We start from the raw sequence: 18,783 nt of genomic DNA, 5'->3' as shown, positions 1-18,783 counted from the left end.
TGTAAATAATGCTGCGATGAACATAGGGGTGCAACGGACTCTTGAGATTTCTGATTAAAAGAAGCCACTTTTGTTATGGCTTTTAATTCATCTGGTATTCAATTAAGTTCATGTCCCTAAATGATGTGCTTATATTGCTGTGTTTTGCTTTATTAAATCTAAGTAAATTTAACTTGTTAGTGGTAGTTGAGAATTTAGCTCACTTATCACCTCTATGTTTATTCACCTTTCCCAGTATAGCTGTCTTTACTAAATTCCCTAAGTTTAGTTTCACCTATTGAACTGTTTTTCATACTTCATTCATTTGAATACCCCTTCCTAGTTTTTGCAATATTTACCTGCCACCTTTATTATTATTTCTAAATTAGAATTAACTTTTTAATTTAAATATCTTTTTTAAAGAAAAATATGTTCTACCAGAAATAAAAAACTGGTATCGCCTGGCATAAATGGAGTAACTGAGATGGACAGCTAGATAGATATTGAGAGAGAAAGAAAGAAGTTAGTTACTGTACTGTTAAATTCATCTCCTGTGCTATCATGATCCATGTACCACACTTTGAGAAGCCTTTGCAAATTTAAGCTTTGTCCTTACATACTTTTTCTTAGTCTGTTAACTAGGAGACAGTATTTCTTGAGTCCCCTTGCTCAAGTAAGGATATCAGTGCCCTTCCGTAATTACCCTTCTCTTTCCCTCATTTCGTTGCTGTCTTTATATTAAACTGATAAAGTTGACGATATGTTGTATCCTATAATTATTTAGTCTTCTTTTCTTTGGTTAAAGAATAATTTAAAAGACGCAAATGAACACAGTATTTTATTCTATGAAAACATTGCTGCCCAACGAAGTATACCTTTCTCATATAGCTTTTTCTTCCCGAATTTCTAATTCTCTTTTTCCCTTGCATTACCAACTCTTAACACCTTCTTAAACTAGTCCAAATTCTTAAGGATGGTATCAGAATTCGTTTACCCAGATACCTCATTCTTTTGCCCCTCTGTCCTCCTGCAGCAGTATGAACTCTGATTATTCCCTAGGCCTTGAGCATTGCTCTAGGATATTCCCTTCAAGTCTACTCAGTGAAAACTGTTGTGTCCTGGATTTAGGGTTTTCCTCTTTATTTATTTCCTGAGTGTTCTGGAATATATCTCCTAGTAAAGTATATATGAAAGGTGAACTTTGACTACTTACAGATTTGAAAATACCTTCATTTGTTCCTCACACTTTAATGTCATGGAATTCTGGTGTGAAAATAATTGGCCCTCAGAACTTTGACAGTACTCCTTGCACTAACCATTACTGATGAGAGGACTGATGCCTTTCTGATTCTTGAGACTTGTTCCCCTACTCCCACAAGCATTTAGGATTGTCCATTTGTCTTAACATTTCAGTGATTTGCTTAGACCTTTTCTATCTTAACACGTGACTTTTCAGCTGTTTCTACTTTCTAGGAGATTTTTGACTGTCTTCTAAATCATCTATTTGGATTTTTGTTAAGTTAGAAGAATTCTTTCTCATTCTCTGAAGCTTTTTTCAAGCACCCTGTTCTTTTTTTAAGATTTTATTCTTTTCCTTTATCTCTCCAAAGCCTCCTGGTATATAGTTGTGTATTTTTAGTTGTGGGTCCTTCTAGTTGTGGCATGTGGGATGCGGCCTCAGCATGGCTTGATGAGTGGTGCCATGTCCGCGCCCAAGATCCGAACCAGTGAAACCCTGGGTCGCCGAAGTGGAGCGTGCAAACTTAACCACTTGGCCACGGGGCCAGCCCCCCAAGCACCCAGTTCTTAGATGCAGTTCTTTTCTTGAGACTTTGAATTTGTTAAATGGCATTAACATTTTTTTAGGGTTCTTCTGTTCCTTAAATTTTCTGGATTATTTTTGTTTTGATCCTACTATTTAATGCTTAGTGATCCTTTCCATTGATGTTTAAGAATAAAAAGAAGCTGACTGAAAACTTTTGTTCATGGTAGAGCTCGTTTACCAGTAGGTTTCACTTTAAGGTAAGTAGTCCAGGAACCAGCTATTATCCAGGGGTCCTCTAAATGTTAGAATGCCACATTCTTATCTCCGGGATGATACAAGCACTTGAACTAGTTTCCCTTGTTCTTTCCGTATGTTAACTTGGTTTCTTCAGAGGTTCAGCTCTGATATTTTGGCTTATCTGTTGAGCATCCGGGATTAGAAGGATGACAGGGTGTCGTTGTTTTGTATAAACTTTGCATTGATTCTTCTCTCCTTCTGCTTTCAGTCACACTGCATCAAACCTGGTATTCTTGAATCCCTGACCTTTCTGGGGTTCTCCAGGCAGATCTGCTCTGTTTGGGGTAGTGTATTCTAAGCTATGGTTTGCTCTATCCTGCTTTATCATTCCTCTGTCCACTTCTTCCCCCTAGAAATTTGTTTTATTTTCTCATCTGTTCATTTGCTACCTTCCCATTCTTTGTCATTGTGGGTTAGATAGACATATTTTAATTTGTTTAAATTATAGATTTTAAATAGGTCTTTGGAGGGAGCGGAGGTGAATTAGAATTCTAATTGATCTTTGTGTGAACATTAGAATCTGCCTTATTTAAAATGATATTTTCATTTTATTTCTTTTCCTTAGTTTTAATTGTTTTTCAATAGAAGGAGGTAGCATAAATATAACCTGCCATTTTTACTTAAATAGCTTTTTGAATGTTTTTTAATAATTCATCTTTTTCAAAAGCCAACTAAAAGTTCCAGACACAAGAATTTAAAATTACCTTTGTATACAGTAGTGTTGCTGCCCATTTAAAAGTAGTTGTACTGACTTTTAGAATGTATATCTTTGCATCACAGGATCTTAGTTGGACAGGTGCTGTAGAGCTATGTGAATCCACCTTTATTGTGGGAGTCCTGTACTTGTCTTAAATTAAAACTTCAGTTATGATGGTTCCTTACTGGTCAGTCCAGTCCATTGTTTTGTTGGTTGTTTACAAACCAAAACCTGTCTCTGTAGAAGTGCCACTCGATGGTTCTACTTTTACCTCCGAAGTCTAAGCAAAACCAGTCTGTTATAATTTCTTTGCAGTAACCCTGCTATCTTCCAGATAAAGTATTGTCAGTTTATTCTGTTCTGAGACTTGACCTTTTTTTTTTCTTTTAAAGATTGGCAACAGTTGTTAGCTCAGGTGCCAGTCTTCTTTTTTTTGCCCAAATCCCCCCAGTACATAGTTACATATTTTTTAGTTGTGGGTCCTTCTAGTTGTGGCACGTGGGATGCTGCCTTAACATGGCCTAATGAGCGGTGCCATGTCCACACACAGGATCCAAACCCTGGGCCGCCGAAGCGGAGCGCGCCAACTTAACCAGTCGGCCAGGGGGCCAGCCCCAAGACTTGATTTTTATACTCCTTTCTATCCCTTTAATCATTTGGTCATGAAGTCATTTTTCAGTATGTTTTCAAATTACTGTGACCAAAATGGAGTATAATACCAATGGTAGCTTAACTAGTGCTTATACTTGCTTGTCTGCTTATCTTATTTTTGCTAACATATCAGCTCTCTTTTCTGTGGTTTTAAGTAATGGAATTAACATTGAGAAGATTTCATAGGTAAACATACAAAAATAAAAACATCCTCTCACATTTTCCTAATGATGTCTGGATTTGTTAAAGGAGGTTTTTATTCTTTGGAGCAAGTCCAGGTTGGGTGACCTGTACTTGTTAAATGATGGAATCCAGCTGGTGCAGGTCAGTGTTTTTTTAATGGATAATTGACTGTCAAGTAACAAACTAACTAGTGAATAGTTCTTTAAAAACATCTAGGTTTTCTTGAGTCTCCTTGAATAGTCCACAGAATAACAGTATGCTGTTATCATGTGGCACTGTGTACCAAAAGCTACTTTTCTATATTTTTTTGTTGCTCGTGGCCTTAAATTGGACTTAGGAACTTTCTGAATACAGATGATTTACTGTATACTCTTTAAATTGGCATCTCCTTTGGGTTTCACAATCCTGAGAAAATTTGCGCTCTCTCCTTACATATCAACATACAGTGTTTTAGTAGTTAATGAATACATCTGATTTTAAGAAAGTGTAATTTGACTAATGTGGATCTACTCCTTTTTCATTAATTTAGTTTTAGCTATCTGTCCTGGGTTTGTTTTTTGTTGCTGCTGCTATTGTATTTTTTTCCCCCTTATTGTGAGTATTGAATTTTTTCAAAATGTTTTGTTTGAGGCACTCCTTTAATGTGGATTATCTTATTATATTTTGGCTTTAGCCTTATTTTAAATGTTTATAGAGGCAAAAAGTTTTGTCTTTAAAATAAGTTGTATGATTTGATTTTTTTAATCGGTGTTTTTGGAAATATTTTAATTTATCTTGCAGAGAGGTTTCGTCGTCAGTCAAGGTACAGGGCAGAGAATTGGGGGGGTTTTTTGTTTTCTTTTTACTATGTACAATTGTAGATCGTTATTCTTTATCTTTTTCCTAAATTCTCTGTGACTGACAACACATTTGTTCTTAGACTTTAAAAGAAAATTAGACTAATTGGGGTGATCTTTCAGTTTTTATTTAAATGTAATATGAATATTAATAAACATAAAAGGACACCTCAGCAGCCATTTTAATTTTTTATATGCTGCCTTCTTCCTTTATATTCTTAGTATACTTAATATTTTTATTCTTCAATTTTTACTTATTAAATTAAATCAAAGATATTTTCTTATTTCTACAATGAAACACATTGTCACTGTTTTTAATAACTACTTAACCCACCATGTTTATGTATAATGATTTTTACAACTGTTAACTTAATGTTGGACATAGGTTGTTTCCAGATCTTGACTATTACAGATAATGGTCAGTGAACACTTAGAAAGATTTCTTTATTGTGTTTCTAGTTTAATTAAGTCTTCGGGTTAGATTTCCATGATTGAAATTATTAGGTTAAAAAATAGAAAAACAGTACTTGCTCTATGTACTGTCATATTGTTTCTTTTAGACAGATTAAACCAATTTGTGGGGCCAGCCCTGTGGCCTAGTGGTTGAGTTTGGCACACTCTCCGTCAGCCGCCCAAGTTCGTGGGTTCAGATCCCGGGCACAGACATACAGCACTCATCAGCCATGCTGTGGCAGTGACCCACATATAAAATAGAGGAAGATAGGCACAGATGTTAGTTCAGGGCTAATCTTCCTCAGCAAAAAAAAATAAATACAATTGTAATATTTCTAGAAGTCAAACACTGTAACTCTTTTTATACAACTGTACCATTGATAATGAGGTAGCTATCAAATATTTCTTCAAGGTTACTTTAATTCAAATTTTTTGGTTATTAGTGTCAGTGAGCACTTAAGTAAAATTTTATATATGTTGTCTCTTTTGGAATGCTTTTTCTATCTTTCACCTGTTTATTTGGTTGTTGATTTTCTTCAGTTTGCTCCCCTGCTCCCCACCAGTAATGCTTTTGAGTGAATCTGAACATTTTGAAGACCACATGTTCAAAAAGAGTCTTGCAATCTTTTTCTATAAATGCCCTGGATCCTTGGACTGACATCTTGCTTTTTCTTTTCTTTTTTTTAAAAAAGCTTTGACAGATCCAAATGCTTCTGCTGCCCAGCAGGCTGTTCTCCAACAGCACATCAATAGTCTAACGTACTCACCTTTTGGAGACTCTCCTCTCTTCCGGAATCCCATGTCAGACCCTAAGAAGAAAGAAGAAGTAAGTTTAAGGATGCTTCTGTAAAATTTGTTCTCGGAACAGGAGAAACTAAATGTGCAGAATGTAATTTCTTATGTATGTAGCCTAAGCAAAGTTAGGTACAATAGGTTTTGGGTTTTCTTTTTCCTTTTTCTCCCCAAAGCCCCTGGGTACATAGTTGTATATTTTAGTTGTGGGTCCTTCTAGTTGTGGCATGTGGGACGCTGCCTCAGTGTGGTTTGATGAGCAGTGCCATGTCCACGCCCAGGACTCAAACCAACGAAACACTGGGCCGCCTGCAGTGGAGTACGCGAACTTAACCACTTGGCCACGGGGCCGGCCCCTTTTTTTTTTTTTTTTTCTCTTTGCAATAGATTTTTAAGACACATTATTCATGCTTTTCAATAGACCAGGGATAAATTATTTTTACTGTGTCTGGAAGGCAGCATGACAAACAGTAAAATGAGCACTGGACTGGAACTGAAGGCTGAGCTTTTCAGCAGCCCAGACATAAGGCAGATATTATTCTCATTTTATACTTGACCAAACTAAGGCTCAGAGAAACTGATTTTCCTAAACTCATAATGCTCTTAAGTAACAAATCAGAATGTTTTCTCCTGATTTCTGTGTAACTTTGTCTTAATCTTTTATGCTCTAGTAGCTAAGAAATAATCTTTTATTCACTGTGGTGTGGTATTAAAAGTAGCGTTTGGTCTGTTTAACACTCCTTTTGCCACTTACAGTCTGTGGGACGTTGAGCATGTCTTTTTGCCTCTCTGAAAGTGTTTCCTCATCTTAAAATGGGAATAGTAATACTGTTCAGTGTTGAGAATTAAATGAGAGAATGCCTACAGTAAGTTGCTCAGTATACAGAAATTATTATTCACTCATTTATGTCATCTCATTTATCCTTCAGCTGATTTCTTCTATTAACCCTGTAACTAGATATAATGAGAAGCAAAGTATGAATTTAAGGTTCTTTTCAAAGTGCTGTGTAAATGTAAGATGTATTTGGTGAAAATTGTGTGTTATTCTTGCACCATAATTTTAGGTGCCTAAATATGTGCCTACTAGTCACTGTGTTCAGCACTGAGGATACAAAATGAAAATAAGTAAGAACTTATTCTCTAAGAGCCTCCTATCTAGTGAGGAAGACCAGGTAAAGGAAACCAGACACTAAACATGTGATTCTCTTTATATAAAATGTCTGAAATAGGCCGATCCATAGAGACAAAATAGATTCATGTTTGCCAAGGGATAAGGGGAGGAATTGGGAGGCACAGACTTTCTTTTTGGAGTGAAGGAAATGTTCTGGAATTAGATAGTGGTGATTGTTGCACAACCTTGTAAATATACTAACACCCATGGAATTGTATGCATTAAAATGGTGAATTTTAAGGACAGCCCTGGTAGCCTGGTGGTTAAGTCAAGCACACTCTGCTTCAGTGGGCCAGGTTCACTTCCCAGCCATAGACCTACACTGCTGTGTTAGTGGCCATGCTGTGCTGGCGGCCCACATACTAAAACATAGAGGAAGATTGGCATGGATGTTAGCTCAGGGCAAATCTTCCTCAGGGGGAACAAAAAACTGGATTTATTTTATGTTATGTGAATTTTATCTTAATAAAACATATATAATACAGGGGAGAGCATAGATTCTTGGGTGAGTTTTATAAGGCTTTTCAGAAGAGGTAACATTTAACTCTTTTTGAGTATGTATGTAGGAGTTGGTGGATCTGGGTCAAGAGATTCCAAGCAAAGGCACAGAGTTGTGGAAGATCACAAAAAAGATCTGGGAAGGTTGATTGTTACTGAAGTATACAGTCTGCATTGTGAAGAGAAGAATAAATTATGACAGGTTTTATACATTAGATATTGTTCCAAATAAGTATATAATCCAATGTATACTGTTTAGGAAAACAAATGTAACATCCTGAAGGTGCTTTGGAAACAGTGAAAAGGTGCCATCAAATCAACCTGAAGTCTTAATTAATTTAGTTGTGTGTCTCCTCCACTAACTTGTGATTTCCTCAAAAATCAGGGCAAGTAATTTATTTTATTCCCAGTACTTAGTATTTGACTCATGGTAGTTCTTACTGTTTACTAAATGACGGATAAATACAAGCTAATATGTATTCATTTTTTCAGAGTGGTTTGAATTGCATAGAAGTTGAATATTAATTTATGGCTTTGCTAGGTATTTCTTGAAGCATAATATTTGGGGTTTAATTAAAAAATAATTTGTTTTAGAACTTTTTGATACTATAGGGTCTTTTTAAATGTTTACATCGTCCTTGTTTTAGAAAGCAAAACTGCTGTAGACTATATTATATTAATAATATGTTCTGTTAGTAACATTTTGATTCACAAAGCACTTCAAATGCAGTACGCCAATTATATTTTAAAACAAATCAGATGAACCAGTTGAAATGGAGGCTGGCAAGATTATTAAAACTCAATTATAGAGAAATAGACAGTTCTATTAGCATTCACACATACATGCAAACTTGGATGTTGACATCCTTGTTTTCTGGGAGCTGAGACTTTAAGAGGTATCTAGCAGGTGAATGGCAGAGATAAGGTTTGAACTCTCGTCTTCTGATTTTTAAGGTGAAAACCATACAATTGAGTTAAACTAGAATTTTCCTTATCCTTTTGTTTTTCAGAGATTGAAACCGACAAATCCAGCAGCCCAGAAAGCTCTCACTACACCCACTCATTATAAACTGACACCTCGCCCTGCCACCAGAGTCCGACCAAAGGCTTTACAAACAACAGGTACAGCCAAGTCACATCTCTTTGATGGGCTGGATGACGATGAACCATCCTTAGCGAATGGAGCGTTCATGCCCAAGTGAGTTTATTTTTGTTAACATAAATTAAATGTAAAAATTAATAAAAACTAAGTATAAAATGATATGTAGTTAGGACTGGCACGGTGGCGCAGTGGTTAAGTGCGCACATTCTGCTTCGGTGGCCTTGGGTTCGCCAGTTCGGATCCCACGTGCAGACATGGCACCACTTGGCAAGCCATGCTGTGGTAGGCATCCCACATATAAAGCAGAGGAAGATGGGCACGGATGTTAGCTCAGGGACAGTCTTCCTCAGCAAAAAAGAGGAGGATTGGCGGCAGTTAGCTAGGGCTAATCTTCCTCAAAAAAAGAAAAAGAGATATATAGTTATTTACTTAAGTGTACTGCAAATGTTATACAGTTTCTTTTTTTTTTTAATTTGAAAAATATAGAACATCGCAGAGAAGAATAAAAATAGATCTGATCACTCCTGGAGATAACCACAGTTAACATAAAAATATTTTGATTATTGTGTTCTGGTTTTACATATGCATGTTTTTTTATTTTGCATTTGAGAAGTTAGTGCTTATATAATTTTATTTTAAGCAGAAGATACTTTTTTCTTACAACTCAAATTGACCAAACTGATTAAGATGAATCTTTTTTTTTTTTTAAAGATTGGCACCTGAGCTAACAACTGTTGCCAATCTCCTTTTTCTTTTTTTTTTCCCTGCTTTTTCTCCCCAAATCCCCCCAGTGCATAGTTGTATATTTTAGTTGTGGGTCCTTCTAGCTGTGGCATGTGGGACACTGCCTCAGCATGGCCTGATAAGCACTGCCATGTCTGCACCTAGGATCTGAACCAGTGAAACCCTGGGTCGCCAAAGAGGAGCGTGCAAACTTAACCATTTGGCCATGGGACCATTCAAGATGAATCTATTTTTTTTCAGTTCCAATACATACAGATATTGAACCAATAATAAAATAATTACACAGGGAAAAAGTGCAGGAAAGTATATGGAAGAGTTGTCAGTAAACATTGAAAATTACACTTAAATTATGCGTTAGAGCAAATATGCCTTCAAGTGTTGATAAATGCATAGAAAAAAAAAAACAAGAAAAATACATACCAAACTGTTAGAAGTAGTTAACATCTGGAAATATAATTTCAGGGCATTTCATTTATGGGTTTATTTTTCTTAGATACATAGGTAGACACAGACACACATACACAGGCTTTTTCAACAGCAAGTACTTTTCGAATCAGAAAGAAAGTCTTTTTTTTTTTTAAGCTTTAAAGGAAACGTAAGAATTTATGACTTGCAGTTCTTTGTGAATATTATGTTAAAAAATTACCACTCCTTTTTTTCCTTAAAAATATTGTGGGCTGCTGCTTCAGAAAAGGTGGGCAGTCCAAGTTTATACATTTCTTAGAGCATCATTGGATTATTTTGAAGGCAGGGACTATGTATAGGCATCCCCTAGTATTCTCGAGGGATTGGTTCGAGGACCCCAAAATCTGCGGATGCTCAAGTTCCTTAGTCAGCCCTCCGTCTCTGCAGTTGGTTGAATCCGCAGATGTGGAACCGCAGATATGTTGGGCCCACTGTGTTATTCATGTTTATGTCCCCTGCATTTAGCAAATTATTTGGCACAGAAGAGATAAAATGGGCTTAGATTCACCAGTCCAGCCGTCAGATCAACAACTTTCAGGGCAATTTCACCCGGTCTGCTTAAAATTTGCGAGTATGATATACAAATAGAAAGGATTAGGGTGGGAAGATTGACATTTTACTATTAATACTGTATCCCCATCTTGGCTTCCACTTCTGTGGTTTTGCTCTCAACAGTCTTACTGTATCAGAAGTATTCTATACAATTCATCTCTTCCTGTTCTTTGACTCACTTTAATTGGCTTCCAGGGACCCCACACTTTTTTAGTTTTCTTCCTGCCTTACTGGTCACTCCTTCTGTCTTTTTTGTTCTACCTTCAAAAATTACACAGAATCTAATCAATTCTCCCCCGACCTCATCCCCACCACAAAGCCCCAGTACATAGTTGTATATTCTAGTTGTGTGTCCTTCTAGTTCTTCTGTGTGAGTGCTGCCACATCATGGCTACTGACAGACAAGTAGTGTGGTTCTGTGCCCAGAACCAAACCCAGGCTGCTGAAGCAGAGCACACCGAACTTTAACCACTAGGCCATCAGGGCTGGCTCAGAATCTGACCAATTCTCACCACTTTCACTGCTGCTCTACTGATCCAAGCCACCATCATCCCTTGACTGAATTACTACTAACTGATCTTTCAGCTTTCACCCTTACCCCTTTGTATTCAATTCTGAAGGTAGCTACCACAGTGATCCTTTTGAAGCATATCAGATCATGTCACTCTTCTGTCCAAAACCCTGTCTTACTCAGAGTAAGAGCTGAATTCCCTCCAATGACATATAAGGCCCTGTAAGATCTGACCTTCCCTTATGTCTGGGAACACATCTGCTCTCTCAGTTGTTTCCTCCACTCTAGTCTTACTGCCTCCCTGCTGCTGTTAGGACAGGAAAGGCATGCTGTTACCTTTGGATCTTTGCCCCAGTTCTCTTTACCTGAAATACTTCTCCCCATAAATCTATATAGCTAACCCTCTCACTCTTTACTTACATGTCGCTTCAATGAAGACAACTCTGACCATCCTATTTAAAATTGCACCCATCTTTTCTCTTGTCAGCAGCCCCTGCATTCTTATCATCCTCCTCCTTCATTTTTATTTTCCATTCCTTCTAATATATCATTTGTTTTTTTCTTCATGTTTGGTTTTTGTCTGTTTCTCTCCTACAGCGTAAGTTCTATATGGGTAGGTACCTTGGTTTTTTTCTGTCATTGAAAGTGCCTAGAACAGTTCCTGTGACATAGTAAGTGATCAGTAAATGCTGAGCATATGAGTGGATCTTAGAAAGCATAAAAGGAGCTAAATAACAATAGTGAATCCCACAACTTGACCCCTAGAGCCAGTCATGAGAGTGAGGGGCTTAGAGATGGATATCATCTAAGCCAAGGTACAGAGAGGATGGGTCTTTCCAGTTTCTGCTATCAACTTTCCACTGAGTTGTTAGTATCCAGAATTTAGGATTAACCGTACTTAACTATCTAAAGGAAATGGCGTATGCCACTATTCACTTCCTGAGCTAAGCTTTGGGCCATCACTTTATGGCTCTGTAAATAGCTGCCATATAATACCAAAGATGGTAAAGGATTCGTGAGGGACTTTTTAACTATGGCCAGCACTAGAATAGTACTTGATTTGCTCCCAAAGACAAATTTGGTAGATTGGCAAGTGTGAGAACCTTACTAGTGCCATGTCTTTTTCCATTTGCTTTTCTTAGTAGTCAGAGGAAATTTACTATAGAGCAAGCCAATAATTTTCTTTATTCTGAATCAGAAAATTTGGAAATATTCTTTAATACTTCTGTTTATCCCTTCATTCAACAAACATTTATCAGCTACTAAGTGCCAAGTGTGATGGGCACTGAGAATGCTACTGTGAACAAGACACATTGCTGTGTCATTGAATTCACAATCTGTGGGGGAAGAGAGATGTTGACAGCGTAATCATAAGTGAGACAGGAGACAGAAAAGAGAAGTAAAGATTGCTACTCTAGGAGAGATTATCAGGAGGATGATGAGTGAAAGCTTCTCTGAGGATATGTCGTTTAAACTAAAGAGGGATGGGGAGAACTGCCAGAAGGAACATTTTGATATGTTTCTGATTTTTAAATACGCATTTCTTTTCAAATGGATATAATTTTATTTTCCAGTGTTCTTTTCAATGTTTATTTCAAACATGACAACTGACTGGTTATTCTATCATATACAGTCATGCACCACATAACGATGTTTTGATCAACAACGGACCGTGGTCCCATAAAAGTAGTACTATGTGGTCTAGATATATAGTAGGCTATACCATCTAGGTTTGTGTAAGTACTCTCTATGATGTTTGCACAACAACGAAATTGCGTAATGCATTTTACAGAACATGTCCCTGTGGTTAAGCAATAAATGAATGTATTTACCAAATTTGGTTTTGCTGCACTTTTCTGTTCATTTTACTTGTCTCACTTGATATTTCTGATCCTAATCCTTTTCACTTTTACCTAAGTGTTTTTATGTTTCATGTTTAGTTGCTTGTCTTCAAGTTACATGTATGCTCTTCATCTGAGACATTTAATTAGCCTCCCCCAATCCCAGTGTTTCAGTCCATTACAGTTATTGTTTTGTGTGGCGATCAAATTGTCCCATGTTTGGCCAGCAGGAGCCCTTTCAATTTGTTCCTAAGTCCTTTTCACAGGCCCTGATAGTATTTGGTAACTTCATTGCTTGTAGAATACACTGTAAAATTTTGTCCCAGATTTTTGCCTTCTGTTTTCATGACTTAGCTTGGCCTGAGTATTCCTTTCTTACAGTTTCCTTATTCAGTTTGGGGATAGAGGTTATACTGATCTAATAAACAAATTGGGGAGTATTTTCTGGAAGAGTTTGTAGGAGAGGCTTTTTTCCCCCCTCTTTATCGTTAAATGTTGGGTACTGGTGAAGATATACAGGCCTGAAGTAGTATTTGTAGCAAAGTTTTGTTTTTGTTTTGTTTTGCTTTGCTTTTAATTATTGATTTAATGTTATAGGACTGGTGTCGGCTCCACGGCATAGTGGTTAAGTTTAGTGTGCTCTGGTTTGGCAACCTGGGTTCGTGGGTTTGGATCCTGGGTGCTGAGCTGGTGACCCGCATATGAAATAGAAGAAGATTGGTACAGATGTTAGCTCAGAGCTAATCCTCCTCAGCAAAAAAAAAGAAAAAGAAAAAAGTTACAGTACTATTCACCTTTTTTTTAAAGTAACTTTTGGCAAGTAATGTTTTTATTGCACCAACATTGGTTTGTAACATTATATAAATTTTGGGTGTGCTTCGTTGTATCTCAGTTTCTGTGTAGATTACATCTTGTTCACCACCCAAAGACTAATTACAATCCATCACCATAAACATGTGCCTAATCACCCAACCCTTTCCCCGTCTTCCCTCCCCCCTTCCCCTCTAGTAACCACTAATCCAATCTCTGTGTGTTTGTTTGTTCTTGTTATCATCTGCTATGTATGAGTGGGATCACACGGTATTTGACTTTCTCTCTCTGACTTATTTCACTTAGCCTAATACCCTCAGGGTAAATCTGTGTTGTCACAAATGGCCAAATTTCATCATTTCTTATGGCTGAGTAGTATTCCATTGTGTATATCTAGCACATGTTCTTCATCCATTTGTCCCTTGATGGGCACCTAGGTTGCTTTGAGTCTTGGCTATTTTGAATAATGCTGCAGTGAACATAGGGGTTCATATATCTTTACGCATTTGTGTTTTCATGTTCTTTAGATAATACCCAGCAGTGGGATAGCTGGATCATATGGTAGTTCTATTCTTAATTTTTTGAGGAATCTCCATACTGTTTTCCATAGTGGCTGCACCATTTTGCACTCCCAACCAGCAGTATATTAGAGTTCCTTTTCTCCACCACAATTCCAACACTTGTTATTTCCTGTCTTGTTCATTATAGCCATTCTGACTGGCGTGAGGTGATATCTCATTGTAGTTTTGATTTGCATTTCTGCAATAATCATGTTGAACATCTTTTCGTCTGCTTGTTAGCCATCTGTATATTTTCTTTGGAGAAATGTCTGTTCAGATCTTTTGCCCATTTTTTAATTTTTGTATGTTTATTTTGTATCCTGCAACTTTACTGTATTTATTCTAAAAGTTTTTTGGTAGATTCTTTAGGGTTTTCTGTATATAAAATCATGTCATCTGCAAATAGTGACAATTCCACTTCTTCCTTTCCATTTTGGAACTCTTTTATTTCTTTTTCTTGCCTTATTGCTCTGGCTAGGACTTCCAATACTGTGTTAAATAAGAGTGGTGAAAGTGGGCATCCATGTCTGGTTCCTGTTCTTAGAGGGATAGCTTTCAGTTTTTCTCCATTGAGAATGATATTACCTGTGGATTTGTCATATATGGCCCTTATTATGTTGAGGTACTATCCTTCTATACTCATTTTATTCAGAGTTTTTATTATAAATGGATGCCACATCTTGTCAAATGCTTTCTTTGCCTCTGTTGAGATGATCGGGTGATTTTTATTCTTCATTTTGTTAATGTGTATCATATGGCTTGATTTACGAATGTTGAATGATCCCTGCATCCCTGGGATAAATCCCACTTGATCATGATGTATGATCTTTTTAATGTATTGTTGTATTCCATTTGCTAGTATTTTGTTGAGGATTTTTGCATGGATGTTCATCAGTGACGTTGGCCTATAATTTTCTTGTTTTGTGTTGTCCTTGTCTGATTTTGGTATCAGGGTGATGTTGACTTCATAGAATGAGTTAGGGAGCTTACCCTCTTCTCCAGTTTTTTGGAGGAGTTTGAGAAGGATAGGTATCAAGTCTTCTTTGCATGTTTGGTAGAATTCCTCTGGGAAGCAGTCTGGTCCTGGACTTTTATTTTTGGAGAAGTTTTTGATTACTGTTTTGGTCTCTGTACTGGTGACTGGTCTATTCAAATTCTCTGTTTCTTATTGATTCAGTTTTGAAAGGTTGTGTAATTCTAAAAGAATTAATACATTTCTTCTAGATTATCCAATTTGTTGGTCTATAGCTTTTCGTAGTATTCTCTTATAATCTTTTGTATTTCTGATGTGTCCGTTGTAATTTCTCATCTTTCATTTCTCATTTTATTTTCCAGCCTTCTCTCTTTTTTTCTTGGTTGACTCTAGCTAAAGGTTTGTCAATTTTGTTTATCTTTTCAAAGGACCAGCTCTTAATTTCATTGACTTTTTTTTCTATTGATTTTTTTAGTCTCTGTTTCATTTATTTCTGCTCTGATTTTTATTATTTCCTTCCTTCTACTGATTTTGGGCTTTGTTTGTTCTTCATTTTCCAGTTCCTTTAGGTGCACTGTTAGATTGTTTATTGGAGGTTTTTCTTGTTGGTTGAGGTAGGCCTGCATTGCTGTAAACTTTCCTCTTAGGACTGCTTTTGCTGTATCCCATAAATTTTGGCATGTCGTATTTTCATTTTCATTTGTCTCCAGGTATTTTTTGATTTCTCCTTTAATTTCTTCATTTACCAAATCATTGTTCAGCAGCATTTTGTTTAATCTCCACATACTTTTGGCTTTACTGATTCTCTTTCTGTAGTTGATTTCTAGTTTCATACCATTGTGGTCAGAAAAGATGCTTGATATTATTTCAGTCTTCTTAAATTTATTGAGACTTGTTTTGTAGCCTAATACATGATCTGTCCTGGAGAATGTTCCATGTGCATTTGAAAAGAATGTATATTCTGCCATTTTTGGATGGAATGTTCTGTATATATCTACTAAGCCCACCTGTCTAATGTGTCATTTAAGACCGGTGTTTCTTTATTGATCTCCTGTTTGGATGATCTATCCACTGGTGTAAGTGGAGTCTTAAAGTCCTCTACTATTATTGTGTTAGTGTCTATGTCTCCTGTTATGTCTGTTAATAGGTGCTTTATATATTTAGGTGCTCTATGTTGGGTGCATAGATATTTACAAGTGTTATATTCTCTTGTTGGATCGTTGCCTTTATCGTCATGTAGTGCTCTTCTCTGTCTCTTGTAACAATTTTTGTTTTAAAGTCTGTTTTGTCTGATGGAAGTATTGCTACCCCATCTTTCTTTTCATTGCCGTTTGCATGGAGTATCTTTTTTATCCCTTCACTTTCAGTTTGTGAGTCTCTTTAGGTCTGAAATATGTGTTTTGTAATGCAGCATATATATAGGTCTTGTTTTTTTATCTAGTTGGCCACTCTTTGCCTTTTGATTGGAGCATTTAGTCCATTGACATTTAAAGTAGCTAAGTATGTACTTATTACCGTTTTGGTACTTCAGGATGTTTTAGTAGTTCTCTGTTCCTCTCTTCTTTTGCTCTCTTCCCTTGTGGTTTGATGACTTTGTTTAGTATTATGTTTGGATTCCTCTCTCTTAATTATTTGTGTATTTATTATCCGTTTCTGGTTTATAATTACCATGAGGTTTGTGTATAATAACCTATGTATATAACAATCTATATTGTGCTGATAGTTTCTGTAGTTTGACGTCTTTCTAAAAACTCTACTCTTTTACTCCCTTCTTCCCACATTTTGTTTGTGATATCATATCTAACCTCTTTTGTGTATGTCTGTATCCATTACCCTCTTATTGTTGAAATAGGTAATTTTAGTACTTTCGTCTTTTGACCTTCATATTCTCTTCATAAGTCGTTGATCTGCCTTTACTATATTTTTGCCTTTACCATTGATTTTATTGCCTCTTTTTCATATATATATAATTTTCTTATTCCTGTTTGTATTCTTCTCTTTCCCACTTAAATAAGTCCCTTTAGCATTTCTTGTAAGGCTGCTTTCTTGGTGATAAACTCCTTTAGTTTTTGCTTGTCTGGGAAACTCTTTCTCTCTCCTTCCATTCTGAATGATAACCATGTTGGGTAGAGTACTCTTGGCTGTAGGTTTTTTCCTTTAGAGTTTTAAATACGTCTGGGGACAGCAGCAGCTGCTCTGCCTGCACATGGGCTCTGTCCCCATGCCAGCGGGGGCAGCAGAAGGGGCTGCAGCAGGAGCTCTGCCTGCCCATGGGTCCTGTCCCCATGCCAGCGGGGGCAGCAGCAGGAGCTCTGCCTGCCCATGGGTCCTGTCCCCATGCCAGCAGGGGCAGCAGCAGGAGCTCTAACTGCCTGTGGGTCTTGTCCCCACACACTAGCTCTGCCTGCCCATGGGACCTGTCCCCATGCCAGCGGGGGCAGCAGCAGGAGCTCTGACTGCCCGTGGGTCCTGTCCCCACGCACCAGCTCTGCCTGCCCATGGGTCCTGTCCCCATGCCAGCGGGGGCAGCAGCAGCGGCAGCAGCAGGAGCTCTGACTGCCTGTGGGTCTTGTCCCCACACACTAGCTCTGCCTGCCCATGGGACCTGTCCCCATGCCAGCGGGGGCAGCAGCAGGAGCTCTGACCACCCGTGGGTCCTGTCCCCACGCACCAGCTCTGCCTGCCCATGGGTCCTGTCCCCATGCTATTCCACACTATTCTCTAAATAAAAGAGCACTACTGCCAGATCTTGAGAGTCTAAGAAATCTTTCTTTCGACTCCTCGGCTCACCGACCCCGCATCATTTCCGTCGTGTCACTCCCTTCTAGCTTGTAAGGTTTCTGCTGAGAAGACTGCTGATAGCCTTATGGGGTTTCCATTGTATGTAACTTGTTGCCTTTCTCTGTGGCTTTTAGGATTCTCTCTTTATCTTTAATTCCTGACATTTAAATTATAATGTGTCTTGGTGTGAGCCTCTTTGTCTTTATCTTGTTGGGTGCTCTCTGTGCTTCCTGTACCTGGATACCTGTTTCTTTCCTTAGGTTAGGAAAATTTTCAGCTATTATTTCTTCAAATAGATTCTCTGCCCCTTTATCTCTCTCTTCTTCTTCTGGGACACCTTAATATGGATATGGATATTAGTGTGCTTAATGTTGTCCAAAGTTCCCTCAGATTGTCCTCATTCTTTTTAATTCTTTTTTCTTTTATCTGTTCAGCTCAGATGATTTCCTCTGGTCTTTCATCCAGCTCGCCCCTCCATTCTTCTGTATCATCTACTCTGCTGTTGAGTCCCTCTAGTGAATTTTTCATTTCCAGTATTGTCTTCATTTCTGATTGGTTCTTTTTTATGTTTTCCATTTCTTTGTTGAAGTTCTCACTGAGTTCATCCATTCTTCTCCCAGGATCAGTGAACATCCTTACAACTCATAGTTTGTACTCTTTGTCAAGTATATTGTTTATCTCTGTTACATTTAGTTCTTTTCCTGGTGTTTTGTCCTGTTGAAACGTATTCCTTTGTCTCCTCATTTTGCCTCTTTCTCTTTGCTTATATCTTTGTATTAGATCATCTACATCTCCTGATCTTGGAGAGGTAGCCTATATAAGACATGCCTTATGAGGCCCAGCAATGTGCTTCTCTCTCACCACCAGTTCCAAATGTTCCAGAGTGTCTCCTGTGTGGACTGTGTGTGTCTTTATGTCTGGCAGGGTTGCTCTTGCTGTAGGTACCCAGGGAGGCTAGGCTGTCCCCCTGGCCGTCTGGTTATAATGTCAGCTGCGTGTGGTTGCTGTAGACCGTTCAGTCACTTTATTGGGTATGGGGAGCCCCAGCACAGTTCGCTGCAAGGTCTAATAGCACATTCCTATTGCAATTTTTCTGTTAAGTGGGTAGTCCCACAGCATGGC

At 37.7% G+C, this 18,783-nt stretch overlaps 1 protein-coding gene across 10 annotated transcripts in view; it reads left to right on the top strand.

Moving 5' to 3' along the window:
* NUP98 (nucleoporin 98 and 96 precursor) overlaps positions 1 to 18,783 on the top strand; it is a 106,148-nt gene that overhangs the window by 39,618 nt on the left and 47,747 nt on the right. For all 10 annotated transcript variants that reach the window (XM_070274537.1, XM_070274538.1, XM_070274536.1 and 7 more), the window contains 2 exons: positions 5,554 to 5,687; positions 8,333 to 8,520. In XM_070274537.1, the coding sequence (XP_070130638.1) occupies positions 5,554 to 5,687; positions 8,333 to 8,520 (322 nt within the window). The remainder of the gene's footprint in view (positions 1 to 5,553; positions 5,688 to 8,332; positions 8,521 to 18,783) is intronic.

The sequence above is a fragment of the Equus caballus genome, chromosome 7 (genome assembly GCF_041296265.1).
Source record: "Equus caballus isolate H_3958 breed thoroughbred chromosome 7, TB-T2T, whole genome shotgun sequence".
Taxonomy (NCBI): Eukaryota; Metazoa; Chordata; class Mammalia; order Perissodactyla; family Equidae; genus Equus; species Equus caballus.
The sequence above is the reverse complement of the archived record's forward strand: the minus strand, read 5'-3'. Positions and strand labels throughout refer to the sequence as shown.